At 44.2% G+C, this 19,529-nt stretch overlaps 1 protein-coding gene across 4 annotated transcripts in view; it reads left to right on the top strand.

The window, feature by feature from the left end:
• Window positions 1-7,519, top strand: part of PRDM1 (PR/SET domain 1) — a 31,858-nt gene extending 24,339 nt beyond the window's left edge. For 2 of the 4 annotated variants that reach the window (XM_058435447.1, XM_032155926.2), the window contains 3 exons: window positions 2,455-3,563; window positions 4,001-4,129; window positions 4,542-7,500. In XM_058435447.1, the coding sequence (XP_058291430.1) occupies window positions 2,455-3,563; window positions 4,001-4,129; window positions 4,542-5,117 (1,814 nt within the window). In that variant the 3' untranslated portion in view covers window positions 5,118-7,500. Of the gene's footprint in view, window positions 1-2,454; window positions 3,564-4,000; window positions 4,130-4,541 lie in introns of all 4 variants that reach the window. The other 2 variants (XM_032155913.2, XM_032155918.2) reach the window with 2 other exon arrangements.
• The last annotated feature ends 12,010 nt before the right edge of the window (window positions 7,520-19,529 follow it).

Genomic DNA, 19,529 nt, shown 5'->3' on the forward strand with positions numbered 1-19,529 from the left:
ACCTTTACTGTATATGGACTTCCTAATTTCCACCTGTAGAGCATCTTAGGGAGGCTAACATGTCACTCTGGATGTTCTTTTAGAATAAGATGCAAATCTATTTTTCTGAAGGCATTAGAGATAGCAAACATTTATTGTGAGTTTACTATATACTAGGCACTGTGCTAAGTGTTTTGCATAGTAAGTTTGCAATTCTGGCTTTTTTGTTGGCCCAGTCGTAAGTTTCATATCAGTTCAATATTCAAATTATATTAAGGTACTTAAGAAGAATCCCTGGCTAAATGTGAGGGGCAGTGCCACAGATGGACTGAAACTTTATGCTTATTGCACATTTATGCTATTATTATTTGTTAAATTATAGAACCAAGGGAGTATGGAAGCCCCTGGAAAAAATATGAGACTTAGATACATAATTTGCCACCTAAAAATGGCTCAAAGTCATGAGGGTAAAGTTTTTTGTATTTCCATTTTATTCGAGTGGCATCATTTTTTAAAATCATTATTTTATTAATTTGACCTATATAGATGTTTCCAAATCATTCTTTTTCACCTTCATAAAATTCCTTCCTGTGGCTGTGAGATGCCTTGCCTATCAGTTTTCAAGCTTAGTTGTCTCTCTCATCCTTTACCATTTTAGCTTTAAAAAACAAAAGTGACAATTAGAACTTCCTGCCTGCTGGGCCTCACTGAAAGACTGATATTGGCCTGATAAGGAGATATTTATTTTGGTTTAGTGGCTTCAGAAATGCTTCTCCCTCAGCAAGCTTTCCATCACGCCCCCCCGTCAGCATCTTCCCCTGATAGCGTTCTTCTCTGTGTTTATTCTGGGGCTTCAGGCTCGCCCAGGAAGAACTGATAACAGCTGGCAGGAGATAACATTCTCTGAGGGGCTCTCAAATTGGAATCGAATCCCTCAAGCCAGTCAGCCTAGAGAATACATTTGAAGGGTTCAGTTCTGGAGTTTCACAGAGTTCCTTTCTAGACCTGTCAGATAGCAAGCCTGGAGTTCTTTCTCGACCAAATTCAAGCAGGGACATTTTTTAGACGATGAAGGATATTTGCACAAAGGCTTCAGCGCGATCCCCCAAACCTGCTGCCTCTGAAGGCATCTCCACACATCGACAGCCAATGCCTTCAGTGCGTTCCTAGGGCAGGTGTCCTGGCTTGAGTGACTGCCCTCCAATAATCAGAGCTCAAACTAAACATCGTATGTTTTACTTTTGGTTTCCAGGCAAGGCTGAGCAGGGAATTTTCAGTTTTCCCTGCCCAGATGGGCGTTTTTTCCTGAAGGCATAATTTATTGTGTAGCGAGGAGACAGGGCTGACTGTGGCAGGGATAGTCTAGAACTGTCCTCATTGCTGCTGTTCCTAAATAGTATCTTTACCAAGTAATAACGTGCCGTCTTTGGGAATAAGTGCTTTCCTCTTAGCCTGTTCTGTTTTCTTGGGTGCGCTAAGTAATTGAACTGGCTCAGGAAGTACCTATTGTGGTTTGGCAGAGGTGACTGTCACGCCTTGTGACTCCAGGGGCCAGCACTGCTGGGATCCTGGCTAGACCAGACAGAGCCTTGGTGAAGTGCTTAGGCTGTCTGCACATCGCGAGGGAGGTGGTATTCACTTCGCTAAGCTCCTTGGCATAGGCAGTTTGAACAGGGCTTTATCAAATTCGTATTCAACAAGAGTAGAGGTGAAAATTGATGACTGTGTATTACTTGAAATGAGTCTTAATCTTTCACATTTAGTTCTCAGGGTATGCTGATTTCCTTTAGGTAAACCATGAGCATCAGAAAGACTTTTATTAACCTATGACAGGGTCCCCACCCCAGTATTTTTCCACTCCATTAAAATGGAAGCTTTTTTTTTCTTTTTTTCCTTTTTTGAGACAGAGTTTCACTCTTGTTGCCCAGTCTGGAGTGCAATGGCACAATCTCGGCTCACCACAACCTCCACCACCCGGATTCAAGCGATTCTTCTGCCCCAGCCTCCCAAGTCGCTGGGATTACAGGCGTGCGCCACCGCACCCAGCTAATTTTGTATTTTTAGTAGAGAGGGGGTTTCTCCATGTTGGTCAGGCTGGTCTTGAACTTCCGACCTCAGGTGATCTGCCCACCTCGGCCTCCCAAACTGCTGGGATTACAGGCGAGAGCCACCGCATCCAACATAGGCTGTCTTACTCCAGCTTAAACAGCAGTTTTCTATCGTAAGGTCTGTACTAATGAAAACGGAATCACCCAAGGCTGCTGTTTGTTCTGTCCATGCTGCCATTGTCCCCATTTTGCTGAGGAGGAAATGGAAGTGCACTTTTGAGTGACTGGCCCAGAGGCCTCTAGAATGAGAGCGCGATTGCATCGCCAACTGGTACTTAGGTTTTCTCAAGAAGAAGGAGCAACTTTGGCAGTTTTGCTTCAGTTCTCTCTAGCCCTCTGTGTAATCACCCCTTTTTCTTTATTTCAGCACAAACACAGAGCAATCTAAAGCAACCAAGCACTGAGAAAAATGAACTCTGCCCAAAGAATGTCCCAAAGAGAGAGTACAGCGTGAAAGAAATCCTAAAATTGGACTCCAACCCCTCCAAAGGAAAGGACCTCTACCATTCTAACATTTCACCCCTCACGTCAGAAAAGGACCTCGATGACTTTAGAAGACATGGGAGCCCCGAAATGCCATTCTACCCTCGGGTCGTTTACCCCATCCGGGCCCCTCTGCCAGAAGACTTTTTGAAAGCTTCCCTGGCCTACGGGATGGAGAGACCCACGTACATCACTCGCTCCCCCATTCCATCCTCCACCACTCCAAGCCCCTCTGCAAGAAGCAGCCCTGACCAAAGTCTCAAGAGCTCCAGCCCTCACAGCAGCCCCGGGAATACAGTGTCCCCTGTGGGCCCCGGCTCTCAAGAGCACCGGGACTCCTACGCTTACTTGAACGCGCCCTACGGCACGGAAGGTTTGGGCTCCTACCCTGGCTATGCACCCCTGCCCCACCTCCCGCCAGCTTTCATCCCCTCGTACAACGCTCACTACCCCAAGTTCCTCTTGCCCCCCTATGGCATGAATTGTAATGGCCTGAGCGCTGTGAGCGGCATGAATGGCATCAACAACTTCGGCCTCTTGCCGAGGCTGTGCCCTGTCTACGGCAATCTCCTCGGTGGGGGCAGCCTGCCCCACCCCATGCTCAACCCCACTTCTCTCCCGAGCTCGCTGCCCTCAGATGGAGCCCGGAGGTTGCTCCAGCCGGAGCATCCCAGGGAGGTGCTTGTCCCGGCGCCCCACAGTGCCTTCTCCCTTACCGGGGCCGCCGCCAGCATGAAGGACAAGGCCTGTAGCCCCACAAGCGGGTCTCCCACGGCGGGAACAGCCGCCACAGCAGAACATGTGGTGCAGCCCAAAGCTACCTCAGCAGCGATGGCAGCCCCCAGCAGCGACGAAGCCATGAATCTCATTAAAAACAAGAGAAACATGACCGGCTACAAGACCCTTCCCTACCCGCTGAAGAAGCATAACGGCAAGATCAAGTACGAATGCAACGTTTGCGCCAAGACTTTCGGCCAGCTCTCCAATCTGAAGGTAGGCCTTGAGAGAGAGCAGTCCAAGGGGCTGTGAGTGCATGCTTGTGTTTGTATTTAGCTTGCTTCCCATGGGGTATTGATTGCATTTGCAGTAGTATGAGCCCCCGGTTGGGGATAGTGGGTATGGATTCTGCCTGGCTTTTGCCACTTCTAGCTCTTTGACTTTGGACAAGTGACTTCCCTTCTCCTGATTTTCTTCTGAATAATAAAACAATTAGGGGTTTGGACTAGAAGATGAGGTGAAACTCCCTGCTAGCCTGTGATTTTTGTGCTTTTAAGAAAAACACCGTTCTGAAAACATGAAGATTTCTTCTTTTTAAGACTGTCTTGATGCTTTTCTTAAGATATTTGCATCAACACTTGAGTCTTGGAGCAGAAATGTTAGGTCTCAGAGCCAGCTTGAGAGCAGAGCTAACACATGTGGCTTCTTCCCAGGTCCACCTGAGAGTGCACAGTGGAGAACGGCCTTTCAAGTGTCAGACTTGCAACAAGGGCTTTACTCAGCTCGCCCACCTGCAGAAACACTACCTGGTACACACGGGAGAAAAGCCACATGAATGCCAGGTGCGCAGTATTTTCTGGGTAGACCTTCTGACCTTTGTAGAAAATGTCTGTGAGTCACCCTCCCATGTCCTTTACAGCCCGTAGTTAAAGCCAACACCAGATTCTGCCTTGTCCCATCCTGGGCTGATGGCACTATGGGCCTTCCCAGTACTCTGTGTCTGCTGATGACTTGAGATGGCACAGGCAGCTTCTAGTGGGTGGGAAAATGGTAGTGGAAATAAACAGCCCCTCATGTGCCGTGTGCCCACATCCCCGTTTGCTTAATACCACACTGGAGTTGCCACAGGGAGGCTTCTCACCTCCTAGGTTGCTGGGTGTTGGCCTGTAAGCCTGCCCCTCCCATTGGCAACTCTTAATCTTCTGGCCTTCCTGTCTCCCTTCCCGGCTGTCTCTCTCCTTCCCTACACTGTAGGTCTGCCACAAGCGATTTAGCAGCACCAGCAATCTCAAGACCCACCTGCGACTCCATTCTGGAGAGAAACCATACCAATGCAAGGTGTGCCCTGCCAAGTTCACCCAGTTTGTGCACCTGAAACTGCACAAGCGTCTGCACACCCGGGAGCGGCCCCACAAGTGCTCCCAGTGCCACAAGAACTACATCCATCTCTGTAGCCTCAAGGTTCACCTGAAAGGGAACTGCGCTGCGGCCCCGGCGCCCGGGCTGCCCTTGGAAGATCTGACCCGAATCAATGAAGAAATCGAGAAGTTTGACATCAGTGACAATGCTGACCGGCTCGAGGACGTGGAAGATGACATCAGTGTGATCTCTGTAGTGGAGAAGGAAATTCTGGCCGTGGTCAGAAAAGAGAAAGAAGAAACTGGCCTGAAAGTGTCTTTGCAAAGAAACATGGGGAATGGACTCCTCTCCTCAGGGTGCAGCCTTTATGAGTCATCAGATCTACCCCTCATGAAGTTGCCTCCCAGCAACCCACTACCTCTGGTACCTGTAAAGGTCAAACAAGAAACAGTCGAACCAATGGATCCTTAAGATTTTCAGAAAACACTTATTTTGTTTCTTAAGTTATGACTTGGTGAGTCAGGGTGCCTGTAGGAAGTTGCTTGTACATAATCCCAGCTCTGCAAAGCTCTCTCGACAGCAAATGGTTTCCCCTCACCTCTGGAATTAAAGAAGGAACTCCAAAGTTACTGAAATCTCAGGGCATGAACAAGGCAAAGGCCATATATATATACATATATATATACTTATTTACACCTGTGTCTATATATTTGCCCCTGTGTATTTTGAATATATGTGTGGATATGTTTGCATAGCCTTCCCATTACTAAGACTATTACGTAGTCATAATTATTTTTTCAATGATAATCCTTCATAATTTATTATACAATTTATCATTCAGAAAGCAATAATTAAAGAAGTTTACAATAACTGGAAAGATTCCTTGTAATTTGAGTATAAATGTATTTTTGTCTTGTGGCCATTCTTTGTAGATAATTTCTGCACATCTGTGTAAGTACCTAAAATTTAGTTAAACAATCTATGACTTCCATCAACCTCTCTCTCTAATAATGGTTTGAAAATGAGGTTTGGGTAATTGCCAATGTTGGACAGTTGATGTGTTCATTCCTGGGATCCTGTCATTTGAACAGCATTGTACATAACTTGGGGGTATGTGTGCAGAATTACCCAAGAATAACTTAAGTAGAAGAAACAAGAAAGGGAATCTTGTATATTTTTGTTGATAGTTCATGTTTTTCCCCCAGCCACAATTTTACCGGAAGGGTGACAGGAAGGCTTTACCAACCTGTCTCTCCCTGCAAAAGAGCAGAATCCTCCCACCACCCTGCCCTCCCCACCGAGTCCTGTGGCCATTCAGAGCAGCCACATGACTTTGCATCCATTGTATTATCAGAAAATGTGAAGAAGAAAAAAATGCCATGTTTTAAAACCACTGCGAAATTTTCCCTAAGGCATAGGCGGCTTTGTGTGTGTGAGGTTTGGGGGCTTGAGTCTGGGTGGTGTTTTGTTGCTGGTTTTTGTTGCTTTTTTTTTTTTTTGTAATGTCAGAATTGCACAAACATGGTGCTCTACCAGGAAGGATTCGAGGTAGATGGGCTCAGGCCACACTTTAAAAACAAACACATAAACAACAAAAAACGGGTATTCTAGTCATCTTGGGGTAAAAGCGGGTAATGAACATTCCTATCCCCAACACATCAATTGTATTTTTTCTGTAAAACTCAAGATTTTCCTCAGTATTTGTGTTTTTACATTTTATGGTTAATTTAATGGAAGATGAAAGGGCATTGCAAAGTTGTTCAACAACAGTTACCTCATTGAGTGTGTCCAGTAGTGCAGGAAATGATGTCTTATCTCATGGAGTAAATGTGCTCCAGCAAGATAGACTTTGTGTCATTCTATCTTTTATTCTGCTAAGCCCAAAGATTACATGTTGGTGTTCAAAGTGTAGCAAAAAATGATGTATATTTATAAATCTATTTATACCACTATATCATATGTATATATATTTATAACCACTTAAATTGTGAGCCAAGCCATGTAAAAGATCTACTTTTTCTAAGGGCAAAAAAAAAAAAAAAAAAGAACAATCCTTTCTGAGACTTTGCTTAATACTTGGTGACCTCACAATCACGTCGGTATGATTGAGCACCCTTGCCTACTGTAAGAGACCCTAAAACCTTGGTGCAGTGGTGGGGACCACAAAACAACCAGGGAGGAAGAGATACATCATTTTTTAGTATTAAGGACCATCTAAGATGGCTCTATTTTTTTCTGCCACTTTATGATTATGTGGTCACACCCAAGTCACAGAAATAAAAAACTGATTTTACCACTGTAATTTTTCTTTTTCCCTCCTTAATAAATACTGATACATCACTCTTCAATCTATTTTATAATTATATTTGACATTTTGTTCACATCAACTAATGTTCACCTGCAGAAGAGAACAAATTTCGAATAATCCAGGGAAACCCAAGAGCCTTACTGGTCTTCTGTAACTTCCAAGACTGACAGCTTTTTATGTATCAGTGTTTGATAAACACAGTCCTTAATTGAAGGGTAAACCAAAGCATCACGTTCACATTAGACCAAACACTTTTGATTCCCAACTACTTGTTCGTTCTTTTTCTCCTTTTGTGCTTTCCCGCAGTGAGAATTTTTATAAAGACTTCTTGCTTCTCTCACCATCCATCCTTCTCTTTTCTGCCTCTTACATGTGAATGTTGAGCCCACAATCAACAGTGGTTTTATTTTTTTCCTCTACTCAAAGTTAAAACTGACCAAAGTTACTGGCTTTTTACTTTGCTAGAACAACAAACTATCTTATGTTTACATACTGGTTTACAATGTTATTTATGTGCAAATTGTCAAAATGTAAATTAAATATAAATGTTCATGCTTTACCAAAATTTGTCTAGTGTCTTGAGTGAAGGGTCAGTGAGCGACATCTTCTCCATACTGTACAGTTGGCACCAGACCAAATTTTGAACACGATACAATTTGCCTCTCCCCTGCCCCCACCCCTGTTCTTCAGCAGCACCCTCTGGGATGCCCTGATTGCCCCCAGCTCCTTCCAGGAGTATATTTGTGCGTGATCTGACAGCATCGATCTGTCTCTCACAACTAAGATTTTTCTTTATGAATGATAAAAATGTTCTCCAAAGAAGGCATTTCAAGCATCAGCCAGTAAGTGGGAGATGATTTGTTTGCTTTGTGAACTTTTACATTTTATTTTGTCAATGGACATGGGGTGGTGAGCAGATAAGGAGGACTTGGATCACTTCCAGAAATGCCCTGCTAGCTTGTGCCAGTCTGTGTGCGTGTGTGGAGACTAAGCCCACTTATGGGTGTGGGGCCCTGGGAAGCCGGGTCAGGGAACACTTTGCCCATTGGTGACGGCAGCTTCAGTAGCTTCCTCTGGGCAGGCCATGGGGAGTGCCCTACGGCCCATGTTTACTCCTTCACATGTAAGTACATTTGCTATTTGCTGCTTGTCCTTTTTTTTTTTTTTTTTTTTTGAGACAAGTTTTTGCTCTGCCACCCAGGCTGGAATGCAGTGGAACGATGATGTCTTATTGCAGCCTTTATCTCCCAGGCTCAAGCCATCCTCCCACCTCATCCTCCCGAGTAGCTGGGACTACAGATGCGTGCCCCCGGGCCCAGCTAATTTTGTCTGTTCTTGATAGAGACAGTCTCACTGTGTTGCCCAGACTGGTCTCCAACTCCTGGACCCAAGCAATCCTCCTGCTTCGGCCTCCCAAAGTGCTGGTGTTACATGCATGAGCCACCGCACCTGGCCTACTTGTGCACTTAAAACCAGTTTCCAGAAAGCTACTTTCCCAGAATCTGAGCATTGTTAGTGTGAGAGCCAGGTATCTTGGTGGTATGGCCACATGGCCCTACGTGATGGGAACAAGTCTACGTGCTTAGCCATTCACGCTCCAGAAACTAACCTGTCTCCAGAGAAAAGGCTCACATAAATTTGAGTCTCAATTGATAGATGTAAGTAGGAGATGCTTCTAGAAAAGTGATAGTGCAGTCAGTGAAAAGAAAATCTAAAAGCTCTTTGCAAGTGGTTTTCATGCTTCCCATTTCATCTATTAGCAAATTTATGGTTTTATGCGCATGCTGACTGCATGTTAAGAAAATAATGCTCCTGCTTACATTTGGACACTCAAAACTGCCTGATGCTTTGTTTTTAATGTTTCTTCTTTAAATTCACTTAAACATCTGTGCCAAGAATTTGAAATGCTGCCAACATGTAACTGTGGAGTTAAGAAAACCAGAACCCTATTGTCATAAACGTGCCAAATGGTGCTGGTTATACTCCTAAATTCTACAGAACCATTGTGGTAATAATTTTTCAAAACAAAGCCCAATAGGATCCTGAGAGTAACAGCTAACTACCATAAATCAAAGTTCTGTACTTGGTAAATCATTTCTTTTTTTTTCTTGAGAGTTATATATCTTGGGAACACTTGTGGACTTAGCTGTTTAATGAAACATTACATAAAAAGATAATATTCACTAATGAGCCCAAGTCCACCCAGCCAAAGTCCATACTGTTGGATCAAGACTTCATCCAACTGTTTGTAGGACAAAGTAAGACTGAAGAAGTCACCTTTTTCTGAGTTTACCTTTAATAAAATAAAAACTCTGTGCAGAAATGATGCATTTAATTCCCTACCATAAGGCAATATATAGAATATACAGCACCGTGGGAGTCTATAGGCACATTTCTAGATATTTTTTCCTTGGGGGAAATGAAATCAATTTAGAACCCATAAGTTGGTATAAATGAGCTCATTCCTTCGTGTGTGTGTGTGTGTGTGTGTGTGTGTGTGTGTGTGTGTGTGTGTGTGTGTGTGAGAGAGAGAAAGAGAGAGAGAGAGAGAGATGCCTTCTCTAAAAGGAGATAATGAGAAAAGGCCAGAACAGAGGAATGAAAGTAATTAGAGGCACATGGCAGAGGATTTCTAATGCAAAACCAGGCCTCCAGGATAATCCGGTCTAGAAAGGAAGGCTGTACCACAGAAGGCAGCAGCTAAAAGAATTGATGAACAGAAGAGTTAGATAGAATGTGATCATTGAACCAGTCCAGAAGGCACTTCTATTTCCTTTCAGAGATCGTGGAGTTCTTTGTCCATAACACGTCATTTCATTCTCAGCTTCTGGCCAGAAGAAATCAGATCATTATGGGCAGTGGCCATCAAATCTACTTCTGGGTACGTAGTGGCTACAAGAAATGTTTTAGGATCGGTGGATAAACTTCCCTAACATCATTTTTCAAGCTTCAAGTCCTTAGAACCCAAGTTCATTTGCTCAAAGTGCTGCTGACAGCTGCTCCTTAAATAAGTGAAAAGTGATTTTAATCTCAATACAGTCTTAATCGTGTAATTCAGGCAAAAATGCAGCAAGATTCCAAAAAGTTATTTTTAACTGAATTTATGCAAATAGTCACTCTCCCTTTCCCAGTTTTACAGCATACTGTAAACTAACAAACCTTCTCCTAGTTTGCTCTTCCTTCCAGGTTTGACAAGTAATGAACCAGGGTTGGCTGTGTGCACTTTTCCTTCTCTCTGAATTTTCGATAGGTTTTATTCAGCATAAACATGAATGTAGTCATCTTGTGGTTTTCCCCTACCCTCATCATAAAAGAAAGGAGAAGTGACAGATGAATAGCAATGGCTAATCTTGGTAAGAAGTTCTTCAATATGTTAACAAAGGGGGTTCTCATGGAATTGTGGCAAAGTTCCCCAACTTCAGGTGTCTTAAAGATTCACCTGAGGATGATGGCAACCAGCTCTTCCCCATTGTGGGTAAGGAGCAGAGCAAAGGAAATGAAATTAAAGCATTGCAGAGGGGACTTTGGTTTAAGTCACCAAGACGAACACCTACATTTAGAGTTTGTAACACAATGGATTCCTTCCCATGGGAGGGAGCAGTCCCCATCCTTGCAGGGCTTAGAGAGGAATCCGTGTGTGTGAAAGCACAGGATGAACAAGATGCTCTGGCGAGCTTTTCCTAGGTCTTTAATGTTTCATGTTCTTTAATGTTCCTGAGGCCTCCTTGGAAATGCTATGTATTTAGGCAGATCTGGAGAGCCCGTCTGATTCTGAGGAAGAGTCTGTGATATCATGAAATGAATTATGCTGTATATTCTGTAAAACATTTTAAGAGATATTCAATGTTTGAATTCCCAGGGCTTCTGGAAGGGTCTGAAATTGAAAATGAGGCATGGTGCCACTGTCACCTGCATTACATGTGGCACTCTGTAAAGCAACCTCCAGGCTAGCAGTCTTTCAGCGCAGTTATCACTTAAGAAGAGACGGGACCATCTCTGCATTCTCTCCACTCATCAGCACTACTTCCCTTGAGTACTGTTTCCTATCCACAGGCAAAGAAAATGAGACACACCCCAGTCCCCTTCCACATAACCCTATCTTGCCTCTCCAGTTTTTATTTTTTTATTTTATTTTATTTTTTTTTCTTGAGACGGAGTCTCGCTCTGTCGCCCAGGCTGGAGTGCAGTGGCGCGATCTCGGCTCACTGCCAGCTCTGCCTCCCGGGTTCACGCCATTCTCCTGCCTCAGCCTCTCCGAGTAGCTGGGACTACAGGCGCCCGCCACCACGCCCGGCTAATTTTTTGTGTTTTTAGTAGAGACGGGGTTTCACCGTGGTCTTGATCTCCTGACCTCGTGATCCGCCCGCCTCGGCCTCCCAAAGTGCTGGGATTACAAGCGTGAGCCACCACGCCCGGCCTCCAGTTTTTAGTACAAGCAGCCTGACAGTGATTTGCTGTGAGATCAACCAACTGTGGATCATTAATGGGGTCACTTACTCTTTCTTCCGTGGCTCTCAGGGCCAGAGTTTAAAAATACACCTAAGATGGGAACTGAGTTGATGAGCTCCTACCATCCTCCTACCATCATGGAAAAAGCAGCCTATCAGGAGTTTAGGGAGCTTGATTCTAGTCCTGATTCAGCCCCTGGTTAAACGTGTGCTCCCAAGAAAGTCCTGGAACCTCACTGGGCCACAGTTTCCTGGTCCTTAAAAGGAAGGAATCATTCCTGAGTTGTCTTCCTGTTCTTTGGAAGATGTTCTTACATCTCCTAATATGCTCAGATTCCACTGTTTTCTCTTATTTCCTTTTGATTTGTTTTCCTTGGAACTCTGGTTGTTGCTATAGGCAGATATTTGTAATTTAGAGAGCAGATGGAGAAAATGAAAATGAGGGGCAAGTCTGTATGGAAACAACTATTGTGGCTTCTTTTGGCAAAAGTGAGTGGGCTTGCAAAGGTCCTGCTAATTTGTAAGAACCATGAACTTTCCCCAGGAATTAATATGCTCATCTGAAAGGAATCAAGATTCTTTTAATGGACGTAATAGCTTATGCTTAAATCAAACTTCTGCTTAAGTACCGTGAATTCTAGGATGTGTAGTGGGTTTTTGTTTTTTCTCTTCGTCTTCTTTCTCTTTTCTTTTCTTTTTTTTTTTTCTTTTTAAAGCAAAGGCCTACATGTAAGATGACTGAGAAAGATTTAAGCCTGTTGCCACAAAAAAGAAAGGAGGAGAAAAATATGGGCAGCTAAAGAAAAGAATGAGAACCCAGTCAAGGGACCCTAAGAAGACGCTGAAAGGAAACGTTTCAGTTAGAAAGCAATCAAGGCCCTGATACTGTTTTAACGGCTCAAAGTTTAAAAAAGGGAATAAAGAAAAATTAAACTGAGAGAGGGAGGAGAGAGGGAAAGGTTAAGCCAAGACAGAAACTGTGAGCAGATAGATGTGAAAGGGGCTGAAAATAAGTGAAAAGTGAAAAATTGCTTTATGAATAAACCGTTGAAAAATAGTGAGTGAAAAAGCAATTGTGCTTCCAGTTATTACTGAATCACAAGCTCGTGGAAGACAGAGGCTGACCCCAGCAGCAACTCCACACTAACCTACATTGCAGCAGTTGGTGCACTGCAGTTCCTGTGGGCGGACACCGTTTTCTACTTGAGTGTTCAGTTTCATTGTGATTACTCTCCGTCACCGTCGCATGTGGGCCATTTTACCGCCTTGAACACAAAAAACCTGACTTGGTCATCTCTCTAGCCTGCTGACACTCCAAAGCAGGTGATATCCTCCAGAGGACACACAGAGACCAAGGAGTAAGGGCGAGGGGAAGGCAAGCAAACCTGAGAGAAGGAGAAGCCTCTGCCTGCTCCTGCTTTTGCCTGAAAATGACAATGTGATTTCACACTCAGTGCCCCTGGTCATTCCTGGAGGTGCGTTCCCACAGGGACATGGTATGGCCCATTGGACAAGTCTCTTCTGTGCTAAGAGCCAACAGATCACCCTTCTTAGGAACCCATCTGGGCTCAGGCTTAGCAAATGAGATGCCAACCATAGCAAGCTTCCCTCCACCCTTTGGCATACTTGGGGAAGCACAGGGAGCCCTAGGAAGTGGACCGGTTCCACCAGTGTGACCGCCCTCCTCCTCCAGGAAGAGGCTGAAGAGTGGAAGTGCCGGACACCTGCCGTAAGAGAGGTCAATCCTCATGAAGAATGGCTGGTACCAAATGGCACACGCTGTTTCCAAAGCTGCAGGCTTGCTCTCCTTCTCATTGCAAGTGCAAAACCCACTTTTATATTAGAACTGCCCCCACACAGCTAGCTTTTGGTTATATGCTTCAACAGAAAGGAGGTGGGAAATGGGTGGCCACAGATTCCAAAGTAATTTGTGTGGGAGTGCTTCCTGGGCACTTTATTGGTAAGCATTCACCCTCCCTGAGCACACCCTCATCTCAGTGACAGATGCGGGCAGGCAGGTGGTCCTCCAGGGTTCTAAGGTTGGGGAAGCCAGGCCAAGGAAACATTTGACCCAGATGACCCAGAAAGCAGTTAACTCATGCACACAGCTGGATGCATAATCAAAGAATGAGGTCCAATTTTGATAAATCTGTTTCATTTTTAATAACCAGGGTAAGACTGTAGTTCTGTACATCTGGCCAAGGGGGCTGAGGTTTTCCTCAAAGGGCCATGCAGATCTTGGTATCTTTTTTTTTTTTTTTTTGAGATGGAATCTCGCTCTGCCACCAGGCTGGAATGCAGTGGCACGATATCGGCTCACGGCAAACCTCGCCTCCTGGGTTCAAGCAATTCTCCTGCCTCAGCCTCTCGAGTGGCTGGGACTACAGGCGCCCACTACCACCTCCAGCTAATTTTTGTATTTTTAGTAGAGACGGGGTTTCACCATGTTGGCCAGGATGGTCTCGACCTCTTGATCTAGCGATCCGCCTGCCTCGGCCTCCCAAAGTGCTGGGATTACAGGCCTGAGCCACCGCGCCCCGCCAGATCTTGGTATCTTTTCTTGCTGTTGCTACAAGAGGTCCCTGGCCTTGTGCTGATGGGAAGGTTTAAGGCAACGTGCTTTCCTCCTTGAGTTTGTTCATAAAGGAGGTAGACGAGATTGGTCTTTGAGTATCTCCATCCCAGAAATAAGAAAATTCAGGTATGGAAAGTCCAGGAACATGCCGAAGCCACCTAACAAGTCCATGCTGGAACTGGAGACCATGTCCCGGCTTCCTGACTCTGGCAGATTAGACAATGCACCCATTGCTGAGCTGCAGGGGCCCAGTGAGCCACTGGCATTGTTTGTGTGTAGGGCAGCCTTGCCAAAGCAGCAGAGTCTTACAGCATTAAGTGACTGTCTTCTGCCTTGTCAGGAGCTTGACTCTTAACTAGTTCTGCAGACATTTCAGTATGGAAGGAGGAGATAAGGAGTCTTGGAGAATCATGGCTTACTATGGCCTACCATTACTGTGAATCCATCTCACTTCCAACTCCACAAAACCGTTCTTGTCTCTGAAGCTGAGCTCATTCCAGATACCCGCTTTACTGAAAGGCTTCCATCTCTCTGGGGGTGGCCAGTTCCCCTGTGAAGTGCCAGAGTAAGGTGATATTTCCGGTGCTTTAGCAGAAAGGTGGGTGTCAGGCGTCAGGAGTTCTCCAGCAGCCTCAGGCCAACAGTGTTCCAAAGAGGAAACTGAGGCACAGAACTCACCCCATCCCATCAGAGTGTGCCTCAGAGACCTGGCACCTGCACCTAGAGAGCACCGCGATCCTCAGGTAGGGGGGCATTGAGCAATTGCAAAAATTCACATGCTATTTTGGATAAACCGGCTTTAAAGTTCATTCCACTTTAGAGACATGGAGGGTTGTGTTTTCTGCAAAGGAAAGGATATGTATAAATGGCCATATTTTCTACTTCAAGTGCACACACAACAAACTGTGTTGCTTCTGAGCTTAAGGAGGTGTGTTCGTTGTTTTAAATATTGCCCATGCATAGTTAACCAATGTACCTGGAGGCAGAGATGAAAGCTGAAAAAGAACAGTCAAGTCTACCTTTGTGTTCCAAGGCAATGTAATCCCACAAGGCACAATTCCTCTAAGAATTATCTGAAAATTTTCAGGATGCTCACCTGTTATACAGCTTTTGCAACCAACAGAAACTCTAGAAGATTTATAGTCGGATTGCTTCAAATTGGTCGTTTTTGTCTCCTCTAGTTTTGACCTACACGTGGATTCCAGACTGAAAATTACATTATCCAAAGCAAACCATTCAGCCCATCTTAGATAGATTACAGCTGTTTCAACCCTTCCTCCAAATGGAGGGTAATAACATAATATATTATAGCTCATCTATAGCCTGAAGAATTATGTGCTCTTAAAAGGATTGGCTGAAAAGAAAGAAAAGGAGGGAAGACAGGAATCTTCTAAAACTAACTATATAACTTAGAAATGAGAGAAGCATCCCTTAAATTCAGGTCTGACTCTTGTTCACATCAGAGACGTGAGCATTTCAAGGTGATGGAATGGAAATGAACTTTGCTAGCAGGGACTTTCAACCCCATCTCTCTGTGAGTTCTGCTGAGGGCCCCTGGGCGCTTGGTGGGCTTCTCCTAAAGAGAGGCATGTATGCCTGCAAGATTTAAAAAAAAAAAAAAAAAAAAAGCAGGGTAAAGTCTGTAGCTGAAGGTTGACAGACTTCCTTCCGCACTTGGGTTTTTCTCCCTTCTAAGGGCCGTTTGAAAGTTCTTCTTGTGCTTCTAACTGAGCAGAAACCACATCATGTCTTTTGTCATCATCTTTGCTCACCACTGGAGACCCTGGTGGTTAGAGAGGGAAAGTCCCTTTGGATGGTGCATATGGGGGTAGAAGGTGTTGGGAGCCAGGAGGGGGTCCGGGTGGAGAGGGAAGAAGAGAGGAGAGGTCATCAAGCTGGCCTTTCTGGCCCAGGCAATATACCCACCCTGGCTAGACTTTCCAATCCCCAGAGTGGCAAAGTATATCTTTTTGGTTATTCAGTATGTCCCTGGTTATGTTGGGTTGCTGAGGGAATAGCTAGGGGTATCCAATCTTTTGGCTACCCTGGGCCACATGGGAAGAAGAAGAATTGTCCTGGGCCACACATAAAATACACTAACACTAACGACAGCTGATGAGCTTAAAAAATAGTCGCAAAAAAATCTCATAATGTTGGTCGGGCGCGGTGGCTCTTGCCTGTAATCCCAGCTCTTTGGGGGGCTGAGGTGGGTGGATCATGAGGTCAGGAGTTCGAGACCAGCCTGGCCAAGATGGTGAAACCCTGTCTCTACTAAAAAATATAAAAGTTAGCCGGGCACAGTGGCGGGCGCCTGTAATCCCAGCTACTTGGGAGGTTGAGGCAGGAGACTCGCTTGAACCCGGGTGGCAGAGTCTGCAGTGAGCCGAGATCACGCCACTGCACTCTAGCCTGGGCAACAGAGCAAGACTCTGTCTCAAAAAAAAAGAAAAAACCATAATGTTTTAAGAAAGTTTACGAATTTGTGTTGGGCACCTTCAAAGCCATCCTGGGCTGCATGCGGCCTGTGGGTCACAAGTTGGACAAGCTTGAAACAGATCATTAAACAAAAGAAAACAATTTACTTCACGAGCTCCAAGTTTCTGGAAAGCCCAAAGAGTGGCCACAGTGACCTCTGTGTGGCCTGAGAATAGCTTTTACCTGCCTTCCTGGCACAGAAATTACCTGGAGGGGGATTGGAAGCAGAAGTAGGCAATAGGAACACAGCTATATATTTGGTTTGAGCTCTTTTAGAGTAGACGCTATAGAGACATTCTATTCTCTGTTTTATTGTGATAAAAGATAGAACCTACATTTACCATCGGAATCACTGTGCAGATACTGTATGGTAGTATTAGCTATAGGCACATTGTGCAACAGATCTCTAGAGCTTTTTCATCTTGCAAAACTGAAACTCTATACCCATGGAACAACAGCTCCCTGCTCCCCTCCCCCTCAGCTCCTGCGTAATGACATTTCTTGATCGTGCTGTTAACCATGAGTACTTTTCTTCGGTTAAGTCTACAAACTTGATTTCCATACCAAGACCTGTTTTAAGTTCACACACCAGCTGAGCTGCTTCAGGAGCAATTCAGATTCACTCTGCCATGAATATTCATCACTCACTATGGGTCATGATCACAAATGCATGTCCTCAGCACTCTGGCTGGGCTTCAGCAATTTATGGAGTTGTTATTTGCACCACCAAACCAGTCAGGAATGAAAATAACAATCAACTCCTTAAATGTTTACAAGCCTCCTGGGATATTGCACATGTAATTTAGAGCTGCCATCTTGTCTCCTTCTTTCTGTCAGCAGAATGGAATGTCCTCTCCAGTAACTTGTTGGCTTTAGGAACATGGGGAATAGAAGGCTCCTCGACCTGAATTGTCTAGTCAAGGCTTGGCTGAAGTCCTCTTTGGTAGCAAGGTGTTTGGGTTCTCATTGCTCTGCAATGCTTCCTTATACAAGTCACTTCAAAACAAACCTTCCCCGCAGGTTGTCCTTGGAAGCAGAGCAGGAGGCAGGTAAGTACTCTCACCCAATCAGCACAATCAATTTGTCATTCCCTGAAAATAGAGTCGTCCCTCCAGTCTGTCCAGGTCGGTGGGGATAGACAGGAAGGCCCGGCTGCCTTTGAGCAATGCCACATTCCAGTGGGGAGTGGTTCCCCCACATTCACCTTACTAGGGCGGGAGTGTTGTGCCTCGTGCCTGCAGCCACCCTTGAAGTGTTGTTGTTAAACAACAGTCATGAACTCTGGAATGTCTCTGGTCATTTATAGCGTGACTGTGTCACTCTGTAAATGACACTGTCAAGCTTCAAGGCCTAGAATGAAGTTGGTTTGCTTTTCAATAGATCACAGTCCCACCCAAAACAAAGCTTCCAGGCTTTTACAATGTACTTCTTACTGTGAAACTCCTAAGAGAATAGAAATGCTAGGGAGATAAAATACAGGAATAGACTACAAATCACACTCCAGTCATCTTACAGACCCTTTAAAACACACAGAACAATTTGACCATACTATTTGCAAATAAGCAGCTTTCTGGAAATTAGCTGGGCGCTTCTTAAAGCAATTTTTGTCTTCTCTCACTCTTGTCTTGACTTTTCCTTCTTTGGTTCATTTCCTTCATGAGATAAATGAAGAGCACAAGAGACTGAGGTTCCAAAGAACATGTGATTCGTGAGTCATGTCTATTTTTTCTCTATAGTGTGAATTGAAAATTCATTGTTCCAGTAGAAGAAACAGAAAGTTAAAATGAACATTAAATGCTGCTTTTGCTATTTCTGTAATACAGCAATAATTATGAAAATAATGCTTCTCATTTGATTTATGCTGTATAAGTTACTATGGTCTGTTGGTCATTGTCTCATTTTATCCTCACAAATACCCTCCGAGGAAATTTTATTATTCCCATTTTGTACACAAGAAAACTGAGGCCCTGCGAGGTCAAATAAATTAGATAATGTAGGAAAAAACCTTAACCCAGTGCTCATACAAAATAATCCACAAAGTTAACATCTTTAAGGAACTTGCTTGACATCACACACGTAGGAACTGTGACAAGGACTGTGACCTTCATATGCTGTGGTCAACACTCACTCCACCTCAGCCGAGCAGCCTTAGGCCATAAAATACACAGATCTTTAAAGAGAAATATGGTTTTAAACCTATTCTGCAACCTACAGCTTATTATGTACTAGCTATGAAGGTCGAAGTTTTTTGGAGGATCCACTAAATGTAATTCCCATAGTCTTGTGTTCTTTTGACCCATTCCTTACAAGAAAAAAGTGCTTACAAAATCCTTCCTACTGTCCCTCTTAATTTTAAATCCCTTTCATCAAATAGGTTGAGTCAATACATGAATCCTGAGATTGTTAACATTTTTTGTTCTCAAGTTGTAGGTTTTCCATTGTATTAATGAAAGATAAGTCCTGCATTTTTACTGATTCATTCATTCATTCTATGAACATTTATTACCTGCCTATTATACTTCAAACATGGGCCAAGCTGGGCCTGAGGGCCAGGTCCAAATATGACCAGGACCTTGACCTCAAAGAAATACTTGCTTCATGAGGGAGAGAGCAATGTACAATCTGATTAACGTTATTGGTCTCTTTTAAATAAATTGGTTCCATTAATACCTGCTAAGAGGGATCATTGAATTAGAAATACTAATACCCAGCTTTCATTTTGGAGCATTTAATTTGACGAGTGTTTGGGGATCTTTCACATATATTCACCTTTGGTTTAATAAGGTTATTTAAGTAACAGCAGTGTATACTGACTATATTTGAGTTCCGATGTCTAATAGAAAACTCATATTCTACTTATTATATTTGTACTAGCCCCCAAGAGCATTGCTAGAACAGAGTTTCAACAACGAAAATCATTGTTGAACATGGCTATGCCCCATAGTGAAAATTATAAATCAGTGAGGGCCGGGTACAGTGGCTCACACCTGTAATCCCAGCACTTTGGGAGGCTGAGGTGGGCAGATCACTTGAGGTCAGGAGTTCGAGACCTGCCTGGCCAACATGACAAAACCCTG

This window comes from Hylobates moloch, unplaced genomic scaffold (assembly GCF_009828535.3).
Source record: "Hylobates moloch isolate HMO894 unplaced genomic scaffold, HMol_V3 SCAFFOLD_2, whole genome shotgun sequence".
Lineage (NCBI taxonomy): Eukaryota > Metazoa > Chordata > Mammalia > Primates > Hylobatidae > Hylobates > Hylobates moloch.